This window comes from Primulina tabacum, chromosome 15 (genome assembly GCF_025594145.1).
Source record: "Primulina tabacum isolate GXHZ01 chromosome 15, ASM2559414v2, whole genome shotgun sequence".
Lineage (NCBI taxonomy): Eukaryota > Viridiplantae > Streptophyta > Magnoliopsida > Lamiales > Gesneriaceae > Primulina > Primulina tabacum.
The window spans coordinates 12,277,581-12,298,314 of NC_134564.1; the positions used below are offsets into that span (position 1 = coordinate 12,277,581).

Below are 20,734 nucleotides of genomic sequence, written 5' to 3' on the forward strand. Positions count from 1 at the left end.
TGACTTCTATGAGAGAAAAATAACTTTTAATTTGTGGAAGTGTTCCTAGATTAAAAGTAGGCCAAGTGAATAATGTATTTGTAAATTGTGATTTTCATAAACATTATTATGGACTAAATTAAATTAATTCAAGTTTTTAATTAATTAAATACTAGTGGGCCTAGTAGAGTTCCAAATAATTAAATTAGTTCAAGTGTTGAATTAATTAAATAACATTGGGCCTTGTAAAGCTCAATTAGAAATAATTATTTAACTAGTGGACTTGAGTAAAATCATGTAAAGTTTAATTGGGCTCAAATATGTTTGAGACAATTAAATTGAAGTTCATGGGCCTTGTAATTGTTACAAGCCCACTCAAAAATGCATGCATGGGAGGTGAAGAGTTGGGAGACAACTTTTTGAATAACCAAGGCATGGCATGCACATGTTTAACTCAACTTTTTCAAGGACCAAGAAAAGTCTTCCAACCTCTTTCCCTCCCTCAAGTTGGCCGAAATTCCTCTCTTCATTTTTCTCTCAATTTTTGTTCTTCAATTGTTGAAGATTTCCTACACTTCTCAAAGAAAAATCCTAATATTTTTCTAGTGCAAAATATGAGTGGATCTTCCTAGTTGGTGGTGGGCCTAATTTTTGAATAAAAGGAGGAGAGCTTGTAGAATGTCATCCTTTGAAGAGCCAAGTTGTTTACAACTTGGTTGGAGCCATTACATCAACCTCAAGAGGTTGATAGGTTTAATATCTTAACATCCTATGAATGTCATTTTGTGTTTGTATATGTTACACACTAGTACATGAGGTGCTCGAAAATTTTATGTTAGAAAATGTCATTTTCGAAAATTTTGTTGCTTCCGTTACGAACTCGGGCACCATAAAATCGATCCCTTTCAAGTGGTATCATGAGCTAAGGGTACTAGTTTGTGTAGCATATACATAATATTATATTGAGGTCGATTTCTAACCGCATGAGATTAAATTTTTGCAACAAAATCAAGGCGTTTTTGGGGCATATTTCGGGCAGCTTGGAGTGCCTGAGGGGCTGCCCATTTCGGGCAGCAAGGGCAGCCCCTCGAACGTCCCCTCAAAAATAAAAAAAAAAATTTGTTGGCCGGAATCTGGCGACGGTGATGACGACTAGGGTTTCCAAAGGTGTTTTGGATTATCAAAGTGTCATGGGCCTTGAAATTGTTGGGCTATGAGATGGCTAACACATTTGTGAAATTTAAATGGACCAAAATGTTTTTGGTGAAAAATGATTTTTTGGGTCCTTAAGTTTAAATTTACAAAAGTTGCAAATATTTTCTCATGAAATAAATAATTGAAGTTGGACTTTAATTATTTAGAGTAAATTGTGATTTACAAGAAATTCTGTTATAAATAAATTAATTAGAAAGTAGACGAAGGTGTTTGTATACTTTGTTAATTTAGTTTATAATCGTGGCGGTTAGTGATTAAATCAAGATATATAATATTGGATCAATTAATTATTGTGATAATTAATTGATGGTGTATGATATGTGATATTATGCATGAAGGATGATCAAAAGCCCAAGCCCAATTTGCAAGGTGTATGCTAGGATATTTTGTGTTGAATGATTGTAATAATTATCAATATATAAAGTGGGCTTGGTTTATGGCCCGTTCCCACCCCAATGAGATGTATCTCTATTTGCCATGGATATTTATTTGTAAATATTAGTATAGCTGAAGATCAAGATTGGAAGATGGTGGCCTTGGTGATTATAAAGATCGAAGACATGTAAATATTGGGAGCTAATGTAATAGTTGCATTTGCATCCCATGCATTTCCCTAGGATTGGACCTAGGCCCGTGTTTAGCTCACACGGGCCATTAGTATTGGGGCGATTCATCATCCTTGTTTGTTTACTGTTTATAATATATGCATGATATGTTATAAATAATGAGTATGTGCGTTATTATTATGATAATAACAAAGTTGCATGAATCCGGAAAACATACGATCTAACATGGCAAGCTTTTAAATAAAATTAATGATAAAACCTTTCAAAATTAAAAAACCCTCATTTTGAATAAGATTCAAAATTAATATCAAGCCCGAAAAGGGAAAACATAAATTTGTTTATAATTTCCATGTCTTCCATCGACAATGGTTGCATGATGAACGCTACCCTTACTCGGGGCTCGGCTCATATTATTGGGGGGCCCTGGGTGCCGGAAATCTGTGACATCCATTGACATGGTGATGTGAACTACGTGGAACTCCCATGATTTCGGTTCATATTATTGGGGGAACTCATGGCGACCGTCCATTAAGGTTCAACATCGATGGGTAAGGCTTGACACGTGAAGATGAACGACGTCATATTATTGGGTCCTAATCAAACGTGAGACAAAAGTTTACGTAGAGGGTTGCATTGATATGCAATTGGAAACTACCTTTTAGGGATTATGATTGGCTGATATTATTCTGGATCATAATTTGCTAATTGGACCTTACGTACCTACTGAGAAAAGGAGTTTCCCGTTTTCACTAGAGGGTAGTGAAAATGTCAAAATAGTGGGAGCGAAAATTTATAAAGTAAAAGTCCATACTTTATATTTTATTAAATATTTTAAAATAGTCATTAACATTAATCTGTTTTACTTTTCAGTACAAAATTTGACAATTTCTTCAATTCGCAATCCGCTTTCTGCCATACTCGAAAAACACCTATTAACCAGACCTAATTACATCACTTGGCTAAGAAATCTTAAAATCATCTTGAACTCGGAAAAGATTGCATATACACTAACTGAGTCGCCCCCTGCTGAGGCTCTGACTATCTGCACTCCTGAGGAATTGCAGACCTACAAGGATTGGTGTGACCATGACTTGAAGGCCAGTTGTTATATGCAGGCTTCTATGAATGATGAGTTGCAGAGGCGTTTTGAGGATGCAAAGAGTGCTGTTGACATTCATTTGCACCTCAAAGAGCTCTTTGGAGAGCAAACACGTCCTCTTAGGCATGCTACCGTCAAGGAGCTGATCACTTTGCGCATGCGATATGGGGCCTCGGTCCATGAGCATGGCATAAAGATGATTGGGCTCGTGGACAAGCTCGTTAGCATGGATTTGATATTGCCTTCGGAGTTGACCACCGACGTGTTGCTGTTATCGCTGCCTAGCTCATTTGATCCTTTTGTGGTGAACTTCAACATGAACAAGATGGAGCCGACCCTTGAGGAGTTGGTGAACATGCTTGTGACCTTTGAGTCCACCATCAAGAAAGAGAAGCCGGTTCTTTTTGTGGGCTCTTCATCCGGTACGAAGACCGGTCCACCCGATAAGTGAAAGAAGCGTTCTTTCCAACGTCCCATGAAGAACGTGCCTTTGAAGAAGCAGACTTCGGGTCCCGTTGTGGCAGCCACACCAGTGAAGGCTGACAAGAGTGTTGACATCTGTGATCACTGCAAGAAGCCTGGACATTGGAGGCGTAAGTGCAGGGAATATCTGGCCCAGAAGAGTTCTGGAAACGGTATGTTCTATATTGAAGTAAGCATTTCAATTAACTCTACTTCTTGGGTATTGGATACCGGATGTGGCTCACATCTCTGTAATGATTTGCAGGCGATGGGAAGAAGTAGAAGGCTCAGGGAAGGTGAGACCTTCTTGAGGATGGGCAATGGAGCAAGGGTTGCTGCAAAGGCCGTAAGAGATGTTTGCTTGTATTTGAACAATGATTTTAAGTTATTTTTGAGAGATGTTTTGTTTGTACCAGACTTGCTGAAGAACATTATTTCCATTTCTATGTTAGATAAAGATGGATTTTCTTGTTTATTTAGCAAAGGTGTTTGCAATATTTACAAGAATGAATGTTTAATTGGTACTGGAGAACTTGAAAACGATCTCTACATCTGAAAATTGAAAGATATTCCACTAAACAATGTCCAAGCTATAACAAAAACAAACAAGCGAAAACAAGATACTCTTAATTCGACACAATTGTGGTATGCTCGATTAGCACATATTTCCCTAAGAAGGATGAACAAGCTAGTGGGAGTAGGCATGTTTGATATGTCCGATATTAATGCTCTCACGACTTGTGAATCCTGTCTAAAAGGAAAGATGACCGAAATTCCCTTTAAGGGCCATGTGGAGCGAGCCAAAGGGTTATTGGATTTGATCCATACCGATGTGTGCGGTCCACTTAGCATCACCACTAAGCATGGACATGCCTACTTCATCACCTTTACCGATGACTTTTCGAGGTATGGGTATGTGTATTTGATGAAATACAAGTCTGAAGCCTTTGAAAGGTTCAAAGAATTCAGAAGTGAAGTAGAGAAGCAATTGAGACGAAGCATCAAGACACTTCGATCGGATCGAGGTGGTGAGTACTTGAGTGCCGAGTTCCAAGAGTATCTTAGGGAGAATGGGATTCTCTCGCAGTGGACTCCGCCCGCTACACCGTAGTTGAATTGTGTTTCAGAGCGTCGTAACCAGACTTTGATGGACATGGTTCGGTCTATGATGGGGTTCACGGAGTTGCCGCCATCCTTTTGGGGATATGCGCTTGAGACAGCGGCACTATTGTTGAACAATGTTCATTCAAAGGCATTTGCAAGACTGTTAGAGGTAGGTGTCCGTCGAGCCAAGTGTTGGCCGAGGGTTCATGATTAAACTCTATGTATGAACAGTCTTTATTTTAATAATATTTATATTTATCATTTTGGCACTTCTTTATCTGTATACCCATGCTAGTTGCATAGATAAAGTCCTTGAATATACAAATAGTAGAAAGAATATAAGATGCTCATATGATGAGTATCATGAAACATATATTTGGAATATTGTATATTCTAAATAGTTCCTTGTCGATTCAGCCGCCACTAAGAAGGATATAGGCCACTCGAGTTCGAGACTAGTATCTGCGATGTGAGTACCATGTTTCATTGGTAGGGGACATTGTGATGTCCGAGCATGCAGATAGGTGCTCCTTATAGAGTGCACTGAACAACCCTCCATAAAAGGACTTTCCAAGTGGTTCTCACTTATCGAGTGGAAAAGTCCTAGTTTATGGTTGTACACTATTAGTCCTTATGACCCGGGACAACATTGAGACTCTGTGTGCTAGAATTACTGTGGAGACCCGGACGCTAATCATCATCTTAATCATCTTTGGGATTTAATTATCAATTAAGATAAACAGGGTCTAAAAATTTTTCTTTTTTTTTTAAAAATGTAAGTGCGGAACGTAATGGAATCTAACTAATATACATCTCAGTATAAAAGTACAATAATGTACAATAATTATTCAAACTAGTCTAAGGTTCAACTACTAAATTTTAAGTATTAAACCAAGTCTACAATAAGTCCGGAATCACCACTCTAACTCATCTTCTCTCATCATCTTCTTGACCCCGATCCTGTCCCACCTGTTGTCATGCACACATACAAAACAAGACAACAGTCGGATACTCCGGTGAGAATAAATCCCAGTATAAAACATGTATACATGCATATACACAATATAAATCATAAGGCATGTTATCATGCGTAAAATTCATAACAATAGGTTTCATAGTCTAGGAAACCAAATCAAATAAACATGCAGTAACAATGGATTCCATAATCTCTGATATCAAAATAAAATAAGCATGCAACTCAATTCAATTCATATCTTGACTCGACTCGACTCTAACTCTAGGGATCCCGGTGTGAATAAGACGTCACTGTCTGTCACCTACCCTCCCAATCGAGGTAACTGTACGTCTTATTCCTAGACTTCGGTCCTGTCTGTATCGAATGTCTACAATCGGATTGAATCTGATCCGAAGCGTCGATACCACCGAACGTCTAGTTTAGCAAGTCTCCTAATGACTCTTCTATTTCCATGCTTGAATATAAATCTATAAACAAGACATAATCATAATCAAATATAAATAATAAATCTAGTATGTGATTTAGGGAAACTCCAACCAAGTGTGATTCGAGTCGTATCTCCCGAATTCACATGAATTATACCTTTCTTTTCTCGGTCTGATGAAGACGAAGTCTTGTATTCCAATCTGTCCATATCCAAATCTGATAATGACAATCATATAAATACCATATCAGTATATAACTCAATTCAAGACCTGTTCTGATCAATACTCAAATCGGTATATAATCTGATCCATATCTGAACAAGGTACAATCTAATTCATATCAATGATATCACGATACAATCGAAATCATAACTGAATCTTATCAATATCAATCTACTGATGTTTCGACGGCATAACAATACAGTCACGATAACCCCGTCTATCTCAACATCACAGATATAATACCAGAATTCATAACCAATACCAGTACAACTCATAATTTGAATAATAACACAACTCTGATATAGAATCTCAACTAAATCAACTCTGAAATTCATAACAATTTGATAAACAGTCTATTCTTTAATCTGACTTCAGTTATACAATGTCTACTGTAGCAGAAACATCATATCTGATTCATATTCAATTCTGACAATATCATAAATTCAAATCATGTCTAAACGTAACGAAACTTACATCCAGTTGTAGCCTGCATCGATAGGAACACAGTACTGAAGTCGGATTCAAAAACAGACGAACGGATTTCTCACGAAAGGCGTAAGAATATTTCAATTCTTTCTTGCACTTCCCTCGGTTCTTTCCTTCATTCTCATGGATTGCATGTAGGTATATATATATATATACACGTTCCTTAGGTAGGAGGCAAGTGGCTTAATCTTCATACTGCACGTCGCACCGCAGGTGCGCTCACTTTTGCGCCGCGGGTGCGCTCTATGTATTGATATGCATCAACTTTCCCCGAAGCTTGGACCGCGGGTGCGCTCTGTCTTTTAACGCGGGTGCGCTGACCCTACTGGTACAATACCGCGGGTGCGGTCTGTCTAGCAACGCGGGTGCGCTCAATCTCCAGTAGCACTTTCATACCCTACTGGCCATGCACTGCGGGTGCGGTACTTCTTCACCGCGGGTGCGGTGTCACTTCTGTAAATAATCTCCAACTCTCTGTCCATCAACCGCGGGTGCAGTCTTATTCGTAGCGCGGGTGCGGTCTAGACTTTATGCAACCCTTCATAATCTCATTCAGTGCCTCTCATTACATGTCATGCATACTCATATCTTCCGAATATCACATCAATGAAGACTAATAAATCTCGAGCCTTACAATTACACTTTGACTTGTTTACCGACTCTCATGGGGTCTTCAGGTGGCATGGTTGGGTGTTCTGTCGAAACATATAGGAGTAGATGCATTGTAGTCGGTGATTCACCACTTACCTTCGGGTATGGATATCCTATGTGTTATCATGTGTATGTAGGTTGAAATCTCTGATCAGAGTATGGTGGTAATTATGAAAGGGGTTTCATAGATTATACCATCGATGCAACTACAACATGACACATAGTATCGATTCATTGACAACTCTCGATATACCAATGGTTGTCGAATCGGTCGGGATATATGAGTTGAAGGGACCGTACTGTACGCTAACCATAATTGAATGGTTCTTGCAGGCACTATCATTTGATACCTAGGGAATCATGTAAGCGATGCTGCTAGGCGTTTAACATGATTGGTTGGGTACTATCAGATTTGAGTTCTGACGTTCTTGTTATCAAGGAGTTGATAAGTAAGAATGAAGCATATTGGGGTATGATCATATAAGGACATGTTTAGTCCGAATCACATGGAGATGAGATGTGAACCCACGGCTAGTTGTATCAATGAACCATTGAGGCCACACAAGTACTAGCTTTCTAGATCCCGTTGAGAAATTAAAATAGTTCAATGTGTTGAACGGCTTATAAATGGTTTAACTTATAAGCGTTGAGAAAAATAGAAGTATGACTTCTATGAGAGAAATGTAATTTTTAATTTATGAACGTGCTCCTAAATTAAAAATAGGCCAAGTAAATTAATGAACGTGCTCATAAACATTGTTATGGACTAAATTAAATTAATTCAAGTGTTGAATTAATAAAACACTAGTGGGCCTAGTAGAGTCCAAATAATTAAATTAATTCAAGTGTTGAATTAATTATATAACATTGTTGGGCCTTGTAGAGCTCAATTGGAAATAATTATTTAACTAGTGGGCTTGAGTAAAATCAAGTAAACTATAAATGGGCTCAAATATGTTTGGGACATTTAAATAAAAGTCCATGGGCCTTGTAATTGTTACAAGCCCACTTGATATGCATGTTTGGGAGGTGAAAGGTTGGGGAATACTTTTGATTAAAAAATTGGTATGGCATGCAACTTTTTGCAACACCTTTTTCCACACCCAAGACAAGTCTTCCCCCTCTCATTTTTTCATATGTGTTGGCCGAAAATATTGAGGAGTTTTTCCTTAATTTTTCTCTCCTCTTGTGTTCTTCAATAGTTGGAGAAACAAGTCACTTCACTTTGAAAAAGCCTTAAATTTTCTAGTGCAAGTGTGAGGTGGATCTACAAAGTTGGTGGTGGGCATAATTCTTGAAGGATAGGAGGAGAGCTTCTAGACTGCCATCTCATTCAAGAGCTTTGTTGTTTGACAACAAAGTTGGAGCAATCATAACCTCAAGAGGTTGATAGGTAACGATTTTCTCAACACTCTATGTATGAGATTTGATGTTTTGTTGTATTTGCTACACAATATCATGGTGGCCGAAAATTTTTCTTGAAAAAATTCGATTTTTAAATTTCCGTTGCGCTTCCGGTTAACGTAACCGATCTTCTTTCAAGTGGTATCCGAGCTATGGTTACGATTTTGTGTAGCATTTACAAGATATTGTATTGAGATTGATTTCTTACCGCATGAGAATGAAATTTGCAACAAAAATCAAGGCATGGCAAAGGGGTATTTCGGGCAGCATGTTGCTGCCCGTGTCGGGTAGCTCGGGCTGCGCGAGGGGCTGCCCATTTCGGGCAGCTAGGGCAGCCCAAAAGGCTGCCCGAACCCCTCTATCGAAAATAAAAAAAAAATTTTGTTGCCGGAATCCGGCGACGGCGATGACGACTAGGGTTTTCAAAAGTGTTTTGGAATATCAAATTGTCATGGCCCTTGAGTTGTTGTGCCATTAGATGGCTAACATATTTGTGAATTTAAAATGGGCCAAAATGTTTTTGGTGAAAAATAAGTTTATGGGCCCTCAAGTTTAAAATTACAAAAGTTGCAAATTTTTCTCATAAAATAAATAATTGAAGTTGGACTTTAATTATTTATAGTAAATTGTGATTTATAAGAAATTCGGTTATAAATAAATTAATTGGAAAGTAGACAAAGGTGTTTGTATACTTTGTTAATTTAGTTTATAATCGTGGCGGTTAGTGATTGGATCAAGATATATAATATTGGATCAATTAATTATTGTGATAATTAATTAATGGTGTATGATATGTGATATTATGCATGAAGGATGATCAAAAGTCCAAGCCCAATTTGCTAGGTGTATGCTAGGATATTTTGTGTTGAATGATTGTAATAATTATCAATTTATAAAGTGGGCTTGGTTTATGGCCCGTTCCCACCCCATGAGATGTATCCCTATTTGCTATGGATATTTATTTGTAAATATTAGTATAGTGGATGATCAAGATTGGAAGATGGTGGCCATGATGATTATGAAGATCGAAGACATGTAAATATTGGAAGCTAATGTAATAGTTGCATTTGCATCCCTTGCATTTCCCTAGGATTGGACCTAAGCCCGTGTTTAGCTAACACGGGCCATTAGTATTGGGGCGATTGATCATCCTTGTTTGTTTACTGTTTATAATATATGCATGATATGTTATAAATAATGAGTATGTGCGTTATTATTATGATAATAACAAAGTTGCATGAATCCGGCAAACATACGATCAAACATGGCGAGCTTTTAAATAAAATTAATAATGAGACCTTTCAAAATTAAAAACTCTCATTTTGAATAAGATTCAAAATTAATATCAAGCCCGAAAAGGGAAATTATAAATTTGTTTATAATTTCCTTGTCTTCCATCGACAATGGGTGCATGATGAACGCTACCCGTACTCGGGGCTCGGCTCATATTATTGGGGAGCTCTGGGTGCCGGAAAGCTGTGACATCCATTGACATGGTGATGTGAACTACGTGGAACTCCCATGATTTCGGCTCATATTATTGAGGGAACTCATGGCGACCGTCCATTAAGGTTCAACATCGATGGGTAAGGCTTGACACGTGAAGATGAACGACGTCATATTATTGGGTCCTAATCAAACGTAAGACAAAAGTTTACGTAGAGGGTTGCATGGTGATGCAATTGGAAACTACCTTTTAGGAATTATCATTGGCTGATATTATTCGGGATCATGATTCGCTAATTCGACCTTACGTACCTACTGAGGAAAGGAGTCTCCCGTTTTCACTAGAGGGTAGTGAAAATGTCAAAACAGTGGGAGCGAAAATTTATAAAGTTAAAGTCCAAACTTTATATCTTATTAAATATTTTAAAATAGTCATTAACATTTATCTGTTTTATTTTTCAGTATAAAACTTTGACTATGTCTTCGATTCGCAACCCGCTATCCGCTATACTCGAAAAACATGTGTTAACCGGACCTAACTATCTCACTTGGCTAAGAAATCTGAAAATCGTCCTAAACTCGGAAAAGATTGCATATACACTGACTGAGTCGCCCCCTGCTGAGGCTCTGACTAGCTGCACTCCTGAGGAATTGCAGACCTGCAAGGATTGGTGTGACCATGACTTGAAGGCTAGGTGTTATATGCAGCTTCTATGAATGATGAGCTGCAGAGGCGTTTTGAGGATGCAAAGAATGCTGCTGACATTCATATGCACCTCAAGGAGCTCTTTGGTGAGCAGACTCGGCCTCTTAGGCATGCTACCGTCAAGGAGCTGATCACTATGCGCATGCGAGATGGGGCCTCGGTCCATGAGCATGGCATAAAGATGATTGGGCTCGTGGACAAGCTCGTTAGCATGGATTTGATATTGCCATCGGAGTTGACCACCGACGTGTTGCTGTTATCGCTGCCTAGCTCATTTGATCCTTTTGTGGTGAACTTCAACATGAACAAGATGGAGCCGACCCTTGAGGAGTTGGTGAACATGCTTGTGACCTTTGAGTCCACCATCAAGAAAGAGAAGCCGGTTCTTTTTGTGGGCTCTTCATCCGGTACGAAGACCGGTCCACCTGTTAAGGGAAAGAAGCGTTCTTTCCAACGTCCCATGAAGAACGTGCCCTTGAAGAAGCAGACTTCGGGTCCCGTTGTGGCAGCCACACCAGTGAAGGCTGACAAGAGTGTTGACATCTGTGATCACTGCAAGAAGCCTGGACATTGGAGGCGTAAGTGCAGGGAATATCTGGCCCAGAAGAGTTCTGGAAACGGTATGTTCTATATTGAAGTAAACATTTCAATTAACTCTACTTCTTGGGTATTGGATACCGGATGTGGCTCACATCTCTGTAATGATTTGCAGGCGATGGGAAGAAGTAGAAGGCTCAGGGAAGGTGAGACCTTCTTGAGGATGGGCAATGGAGCAAGGGTTGCTGCAAAGGCCGTAAGAGATGTTTGCTTGTATTTGAACAATGATTTTAAGTTATTTTTGAGAGATGTTTTGTTTGTACCAGACTTGCTGAAGAACATTATTTCCATTTCTATGTTAGATAAAGATGGATTTTCTTGTTTATTTAGCAAAGGTGTTTGCAATATTTACAAGAATGAATGTTTAATTGGTACTGGAGAACTTGAAAACGATATTTACACCTTAAAATTGAAAGATATTCCACTTAACAATGTCCAAGCTATAAAACAACAAACAAACGCAAACAAGATACTCTAAATTCGGCACAATTATGGCATGCTCGATTAGGACATATTTCCCTAAGAAGGATGAACAAGTTAGTGGGAGTAGGCATGTTTGATATGTCTGATATTAATGCTCTCACGACTTGTGAATCCTGTCTAAAAGGAAAGATGACCAAGATTCCCTTTAAGGGCCATGTGGAGCGAGCCAAAGGGTTATTGGATTTGATCCATACCGATGTGTGCGGTCCGCTTAGCATCACCACTAAGCATGGACATGCCTACTTCATCACCTTAACCGATGACTTTTCGAGGTATGGGTATGTGTATTTGATGAAATACAAGTCTGAAGCCTTTGAAATGTTCAAAGAATTCAGTAGTGAAGTGGAGAAGCAATTGGGACGAAGCATCAAGACACTTCGATCGGATCGAGGTGGTGAGTACTTGAGTGCCGAGTTCCAAGAGTATCTTAGGGAGAATGGGATTCTCTCGCAGTGGACTCCGCCCGCTACACCACAGTTGAATGGTGTTTCGGAGCGTCGTAACCGGAATTTGATGGACATGGTTCGGTCTATGATGGGGTTCACGGAGTTGCCGCCATCCTTTTGGGGATATGCACTTGAGACAGCGGCAATGTTGTTGAACAATGTCCATACAAAGGCAGTTGATAAGACATCATATGAGATATGGATGTGTAAGCCACCCAAATATTCTTATCTTAGAATATGGGGGTGCCCTGCTTATGTGAAGCAGGTAGTGGGAGATAAATTGGATAGTCGATCCATTTTATGTTACTTTGCGGGATATCCAAAGAATTTGGTTGGATACTACTTCTATCATCCCTAAGAAACAAAGGTGTTTGTTTCTAGGAATGCTACTTTTTTGGAAAAGGAATTTCTATTGGATAGAAAAGGCGAGATGATAGAACTCGAAGAGGTTCGAGAGACACCCACAATTGTAGAACCCACACCCGAAGAGCCAAGAGAGGAGATACAAGCTCCTAGAAGATCCGAGAGAGTCTCGAGACCACCTATGAGGTATGGTCTGCTTCTTGAAGAGGGCCATGAGGAGCCTAACCATGGATGTGATCCAAGGACCTTAAAGGAAGCATTATCTGATGCCGATTCATCCAAGTGGCTTGAAGCGATGGAATCTGAGATGAATTCCATGCATTCGAACCAAGTGTGGAATCTCGTGGATCCACCTGAGGGAATTGTTCCCATAGGGTTTAAATGGATTTACAAAAGGAAACTTGGGGCGGATGGGAAGGTATTGACCTTCAAGGCGCGATTGGTGGCAAAAGGATATACTCAAAGACAAGGAGTTGACTTTGAGGAAACCTTTTCTCCAGTTGCAATGTTCAAGTCCATAAGGATTTTGCTAGCCATAGCTGCATGGTATGAATAGGAGATATGGCAGATGGATGTGAAGACAGCCTTTCTTAATGGGCATATTAAGGAAGAGATTTACATGTCTCAACCCGAAGGGTTTACATCTATCGGAAGTGAGCATATGGTATGCAAACTTCAAAGATCTATTTATGGTCTAAAGCAGGCATCTAGCAGTTGGAACCACAGATTCGATAGTACAATCAAAGAGTTTGGTTTTGCTAAGAATCTTGAGGAACCCTGCGTGTATAAGAAGGTCAGTGGGAGTGCTGTGACATTCCTGGTGTTGTATGTTGATGAGATTCTACTCATTGGGAATGATGTAGGAATGTTGCAATCAACGAAGATATGGTTAGCGAGTAAGTTCTCGATGCAGGACTTGGGTGAAGCATCTTTTGTATTGGGAATACAGATCTATAGAGATAGATCCAAAAGATTGCTTGGTCTCACCCAGTACACATACATTGATACCACCGTGAAGCGGTTCTCGATGGATGAGTCCAAGAGAGGACATCTACCAATGTGCCATGGCGTGTCCCTATCCAAGTCTATGTCTCCCAAGACTGATGCAGAGATAGAGGCGATGACCAGCATTCCTTATGCATCTGCGATTGGTAGCATCATGTATGGGATGATATCTACACGTCCTGACGTGGCTTTTGCACTAAGTGTAGTGAGTAGATATCAATCCAACCCTGGTCTTCCACACTGGAAAGCTGTGAAAGTACATCCTCAAGTATTTGAGAAGGACCAATAAATTGTTCTTGGTCTATGGGGGTGGAGAACTGAAATTGGTAGGTTATACCGACTCTAGCTTCCAAAGCGATATCGATGACTCGAAGTCAACCTCTGGATTCATATTCATGCTCAATAGTGCTGTTGTCTCTTGGAAGAGTTCCAAGCAAGACAGTATAGCGGATTCCACTACTGAGGCAGAATATATTGCTGCATCAGCTGCAGCAAAGGAGGCAGTTTGGGTAAGGAATTCCCTCCAAGAGTTGGGCGTCATTCCTAATGGAGTTGCTCCTGTCTCGGTGTTTTGTGACAACACGGGAGCCATTGCTCAAGCAAAGGAGCCGAGGTCTCATCAGAAGTCCAAACACGTATTGAGAAAGTACCACATCCTCAGAGAGATCGTGGAGAGAGGAGATGTCACGATTGACAAAGTCGGCTCCGCAGATAATGTTGCTGATCCACTAACTAAGCCTTTACCTGGACCATTGTTCGAGAAGCATCGCGAATCGATGGGTTTGAAGCATATGGGTAGTTGGCTCTAGTGCAAGTGGGAGATTTTTAGAGTAGGTGCCCGTCGAGCCAAGTGTTGGCCGAGGGTTCATGATTAAACTCTATGTATTAACAGTCTTTATTTTAATAATATTTGAATTTATCATTTTGGCACTTCTTTATCTGTATACCCATGCTAGTTGCATAGATAAAGTCATTGAATATAAAAATAGTAGAAAGAATATGAGATACTCATATGATGAGTATCATGAAACTCATATTCGGAATACTGTATATTCTAAACAGTTCCTAGTCGATTCAGCCGCCACTAAGAAGGATATAGGCTGCTCGAGTTCGAGACTAGTATCTGCGATGTGAGTACCATGTTCATTGGTAGGGGACATTGTGATGTCCGAGCATGCAGATAGGTGCTCCTTGTAGAGTGCACTGAACAACCCTCCAGAAAAGGACTTTCCAAGTGGTTCTCTCTTATCGCGTGGAAAAGTCCTAGTTTATGGTTGTACACCATTAGTCCTTATAACCCGGGACAACATTGAGACTCTATGTGCTAGAATTACACTTTGACTTGTTTACCGACTCTCATGGTGTCTTCAGGTGGCAAGGTTCGGTGTTCTGTCGAAACATATAGGAGTCGATGCATTGTAGTCGGGGATTCACCGCTTACCTTCGGGTATGGATATCCTATGTGTTATCATGTGTATGTAGGTTGAAATCTCTGATCAGAGTATGGTGGTAATTATGAAAGGGGTTTCATAGATTACACCATCGATTCAACTACGACATGACACATAGTATCGATTCATTGACAACTCTCGATAAACCAATGGTTGTCGAATCTGTCGGGATATATGAGTTTAAGGGACCGTACTGTACGCTAACCATAATTGAATGGTTCTTGCAGGCACTATCATTTGATACCTAGGGAATCATGTAAGCGATGCTGCTAGGCGTTTAACATGATTGGTTGGGTACTATCAGACTTGAGTTCTGACGTTCTTGTTATCAAGGAGTTGATAAGTAAGAATGGAGCAATTGGGGTATGATCATATAAGGACATGTTTAGTCCGAATCACATGGAGATGTGAACCCACGGCTAGTTGTATCAATGAACCATTGAGGGCCACACAAGTACTAGCTTTCTAGATCTCGTTGAGAAGTAAAATAGTTCAATGTGTTGAACGGCTTATATATGAGTTTATAAGCGTTGAGAAAAATAGAAGTATGACTTCTATGAGAGAAATGTAATTTTTAATTTATGAATGTGTTCATAAACTAAAAATAGGCCAAGTAAATAATGTATTTGAAAATTGTGATTTTCATAAACATTGTTATGGACTAAATTAAATTAATTCAAGTGTTGAATTAATAAAACACTAGTGGGCCTAGTAGAGTCCAAATAATTAAATTAATTCAAGTGTTGAATTAATTATATAACATTGGGCCTTGTAGAGCTCAATTGAAAATAATTATTTAACTAGTGGGCTTGAGTAAAATCAAGTAAACTATAAATGGGCTCAAATATATTTGGGACATTTAAATAAAAGTCAATGGGCCTTGTAATTGTTACAAGCCCACTTGATATGCATGTTTGGGAGGTGAAAGGTTGGGGAATATTTTTGATTAAAAAATTGGTATGGCATGCAACTTTTTGCAACACCTTTTTCCACACCCAAGACAAGTCTTCCCCCTCTCAATTTTTCACATGTGTTGGCCGAAAATATTGAGGAGTTTTTCCTTAATTTTTCTCTCCTCTTGTGTTCTTCAATAGTTGGAGAAACAAGTCACTTCTCTTTGAAAAAGCCTTAAATTTTCTAGTGCAAGTGTGAGGTGGATCTACAAAGTTGGTGGTGGGCCTAATTCTTGAAAGAAAGGAGGAGAGCTTGTAGATTGCCATCCCATTCAAGAGCTTTGTTGTTTGACAACAAAGTTGGAGCCATCATCAACCTCAAGAGGTTGATAGGTAACGATTTTCTCAACACCCTATGTATGATATTTGGTGTTTTGTTGTATTTGCTACACAATATCATGGTGGCCGAAAATTTTTCTTGAAAAAATTCGATTTTTAAACTCTCGTTGCGCTTCCGGTCACCGTAACTGATCCCCTTTCAAAGACATCATATGAGATATGGATGGGTAACCCACCCAAATATTCTTATCTTAGAATATGGGGGTGCCCTGCTTATGTGAAGCAGGTAGTGGGAGACAAATTGGATAGTCAATCCATTTTATGTTACTTTGTGGGATATCCAAAGAATTCTGTTGGATATTACTTCTATCATCCCCAAGAAACAAAGGTGTTTGTTTCTAGGAATGTAACCATTTTGGAAAAGAAATTTCTATTGGATAGAAAATGGGAGATGATAGAACTCGAAGAGGTTCGAGAGACACCCACAATTATAGAACCCACACCCGAAAAGCCAAGAGAGGAGATACAAGCTCCTAGAAGATCCGAGAGAGTCTCGAGACCACCTATGAGGTATGGTCTGCTTCTTGAAGAGGGCCATGATGAGCCTATCCATGGATGTGATCCAAGGACCTTCAAGGAAGCGTTATCTGATGCCGATTCATCCAAGTGGCTTGAAGCGATTGAATCTGAGATGAATTCCAAGCATGCGAACCAAGTGTGGAATCTCGTGGATCCACCTGAGGGAATTGTTCCCATAGGGTGTAAATGGATTTAAAAGAGGAAACTTGGGGCGGATGGGAAGGTTTTGACCTTCAAGGCGCGATTGGTGGCAAAAGGATATACTCAAAGACAAGGAGTTGACTTTTAGAATACCTTTTCTCCAGTTGCAATGTTCAAGTCCATAAGGATTTTGCTAGCCATAGCTGCATGGTATGACTATGAGATATAGCAGATGTATGTCAAAACAGCGTTTCTTAATGGGGATATTAAGGAAGAGATTTACATGTTTCAACCCGAAGGGTTTACATCTATCGAAAGTGAGCATATAGTATGCAAACTTCAAAGATCTATTTATGGTCTAAAGCAGGCATCTAGAAGTTGGAACCTCAGATTCGATAGTACAATCAAAGAGTTTGGTTTTGCTAAGAATCCTGAGGAACCCTGTGTGTATTAGAAGGTCAGTGGGAGTGCTGTGACATTCCTTGTGCTTTATGTTGATGACATTCTACTCATTGAGAATGATGTAGGGATGTTGCAATCAACTAAGATATGGTTAGCGAGTAAGTTCTCGATCCAGGACTTGGGTGAAGCATCTTTTGTATTTGGAATACAGATCTATAGAGATAGATAAAAAAGATTGCTTGATCTCACCCAGTCCACATACATTGATACCATCGTGAAGCGGTTCTCGATGGATGAGTACAAGAGAGGACAACTACCAATGTGTCATGGCGTGTCCCTATCCAAGTCTATGTCTCCCAAGACTGATGCAGAGATAGCAGCGATGACAAGCATTCCTTATGCATCTGTGATTGGTAGCATCATGTATGGGATGATATCTACACGTCCTGACGTGGCTTTTGCACTAAGTGTAGTGAGTAGATATCAATCCAACCCTGGTCTTCCACACTGGAAAGCTGTGAAAGTCATCCTCAAGTATTTGAGAAGGACCAATAAGTTGTTCTTGGTCTATGGGGGTGGAGAACTGAAATTGAAAGGCTATACCGACTCTAGCTTTCAAAGTGATATCGATAACTCGAAGTCAACCTCTGGGTTCATATTCATACTAAATGGTGCTGCTGTCTTTTCGAAGAGTTCCAAGCAAGACAGTACTGCGGATTCCACCACTGAGGCAAAATATATTGCTGCATCAGCTGCAGCAAAGGAGGCTGTTTGGATAAGGAATTTCGTCCAAGAGTTGGGCGTCATTCCTAATGGAGTTGCTCCTGTCCCGGTGTTTTGTGACAACACGGGAGCCATTGCTCAAGCAAAGGAGCCGAGGTCTCATCAGAAGTCCAAACACGTATTTAGAAAGTTTCACATCCTCAGAGAGATCGTGGAAAGAGGAGATGTCACGATTGACAAAGTCGGCTCCGCAGATAATGTTGTTGATCCACTAACTAAGCCTTTACCTGGACCATTATTCGAGAAGCATCGCGAATCGATGGGTTTGAAGCATATGGGTAGTTGGCTCTAGTGCAAGTGGGAGATTGTTAGAGTAGGTGTGCCCGTCGAGCCAAGTGTTGGCCGAGTGTTCACAATGAAACTCTATGTATGAACAGTCTTTATTTTAATAATATTTGAAATTATTATTTTGGCACATCTTTATCTGTATACCCATGCTAGTTGCATAGATAAAGCCCTTGAATATACAAATAGTAGAAAGAATATGAGATGCTCATGTGATGAGATGAGTATCATGAAACTCATATTTGGAATACTGTATATTCTAAACAATTATTAGTCGATTCAGCCGCCACTAAGAAGGATATAGGCCGCTCGAGTTCGAGACTAGTATCTGCGATGTGAGTACCATGTTTCATTGGTAGGGGACATTGTGATGTCCGAGCATGCTGATAGGTGCTCCTGGTAGAGTGCACTAAACAACCCTCCATAAAGGACTTTCCAAGTGGTTCTCACTTATCGAGTGGAAAGTCCTAGTTTATGGTTGTACACCATTAGTCCTTATGACCCGGGACAACATTGAGACTCTATGTGCTAGAATTACACTTTGACTTGTTTACCGACTCTCATGGGGTCATCAGGTGGCAAGTTTGGGTGTTCTGTCGAAACATATAGGAGTCGATGCATTGTATTCAGGGATTCACCGCTTACCTTCGGGTATGGATATCCTATGTGTTCTCATGTGTATGTAGGTTGAAATCTCTGATCAGAGTATGGTGGTAATTATGAAATGGGTTTCGTAGATTACACCATCGATGCAACTACGACATGACACATAGTATCGATTCATTGACAACTCTCGATAAACCAATGGTTGTCGAATCGGTCGGGATATATGAGCTGAAGGGACCGTACTGTACGCTAACCATAATTGAATGGTTCTTGCAGACACTATCATTTGATACCTAGGGAATCATGTAAGCGATGCTGCTAGGCGTTTAACATGGTTGGTTGGGTACTATCAGACTTGAGTTCTGACGTTCTTATTATCAAGGAGTTGATAAGTAAGAATGGAGCAATTAGGGTATGCTCATATAAGGATATGTTTAGTCCGAATCACATGGAGATGTGAACCCGCGGCTAGTTGTATCAATGAACCATTGAGGGCCACACAAGTATTAGCTTTCTAGATCTCGTTGAGAAGTAAAATAGTTCAATGTGTTGAACGGCTTATAGAGTTTATAAGCGTAAGGAAAAAATTAAAAGTATGACTTCTATGAGAGAAATATAACTTTTAATTTGTGGAAGTGTTCCTAGATTAAAAGTAGGCCAAGTGAATAATGTATTTGAAAATTGTGATTTTCATAAACATTATTATGGAATAAATTATATTAATTTAAGTGTTGAATTAATTAAATATTAGTGGGCCTAGTAGAGTCCAAATAATTAAATTAGTTCAAGTGTTGAATTAATTAAATAACATTGGGCCTTGTAGAGCCCAATTGAAAATAATTATTTAACTAGTGGACTTGAGTAAATTCAAGTAAAGTTTAATTGGGTTCAAATATGTTTGAGACAATTAAATTAAAGTTCATGGGTCTTGTAATTGTTACAAGCCCACTCAAAAATGCATGTCTGGGAGGTGAAGGGTTGGGAGACAACTTTTTGAATAACCAAGGCATGGCATGCACATGCTTAACTCAACTTTTTCAAGGAACAAGAAAAGTCTTCCAACCTCTTTCCCTCCCTCAAGTTGGCCGAATTTCCTCTCTTCATTTTTCTCTCAATTTTTGTTCTTCAATTGTTGAAGATTTCCTACACTTCTCAAAGAAAAATCCTAATATTTTTCTAGTGCTAAATATGAGTGGATCTTCCTAGTTGGTGGTGGGCCTAATTTTTGAAGAAAATGAGGAGAGCTTGTAGAAGGTCATCCTTTGAAGAGCCAAGTTGTTTACAACTTTGTTGGAGCCATTACATCAACCTCAAGAGGTTGATAGGTATAATATCTTAACACCCTATGAATGTCATTTTGTGTTTCGTATATGTTACACACTAGTACATGAGGTGCTCGAAAATTTTATGTTAGAAAATGTCATTTTCGAAAATTTTGTTGCTTCCGTTGCGAATTCGGGCACCATAAAATCGATCCCTTTCAGGTTCGGGTTGGTACGGAGTCATGGTTAGATACTAAGTTTGTTGGGCGTAATTGTCTCGTTTTTGGTTCGGTTATGACATGTTGGTCAAGTTAAGATTATTTTCAGGTTTCTCATGTTAGAATTAGGTCGCAGCGAG

The 20,734-nt window shown here is 39.5% G+C and overlaps 1 protein-coding gene across 1 annotated transcript in view; it reads left to right on the forward strand.

Moving 5' to 3' along the window:
- Positions 1–20,734, forward strand: part of LOC142525876 (uncharacterized) — a 147,743-nt gene that overhangs the window by 124,332 nt on the left and 2,677 nt on the right. The window contains exon 4 of the mRNA XM_075630161.1: positions 3,587–3,667. Within this exon, the coding sequence (XP_075486276.1) occupies positions 3,587–3,667 (81 nt within the window). The remainder of the gene's footprint in view (positions 1–3,586; positions 3,668–20,734) is intronic.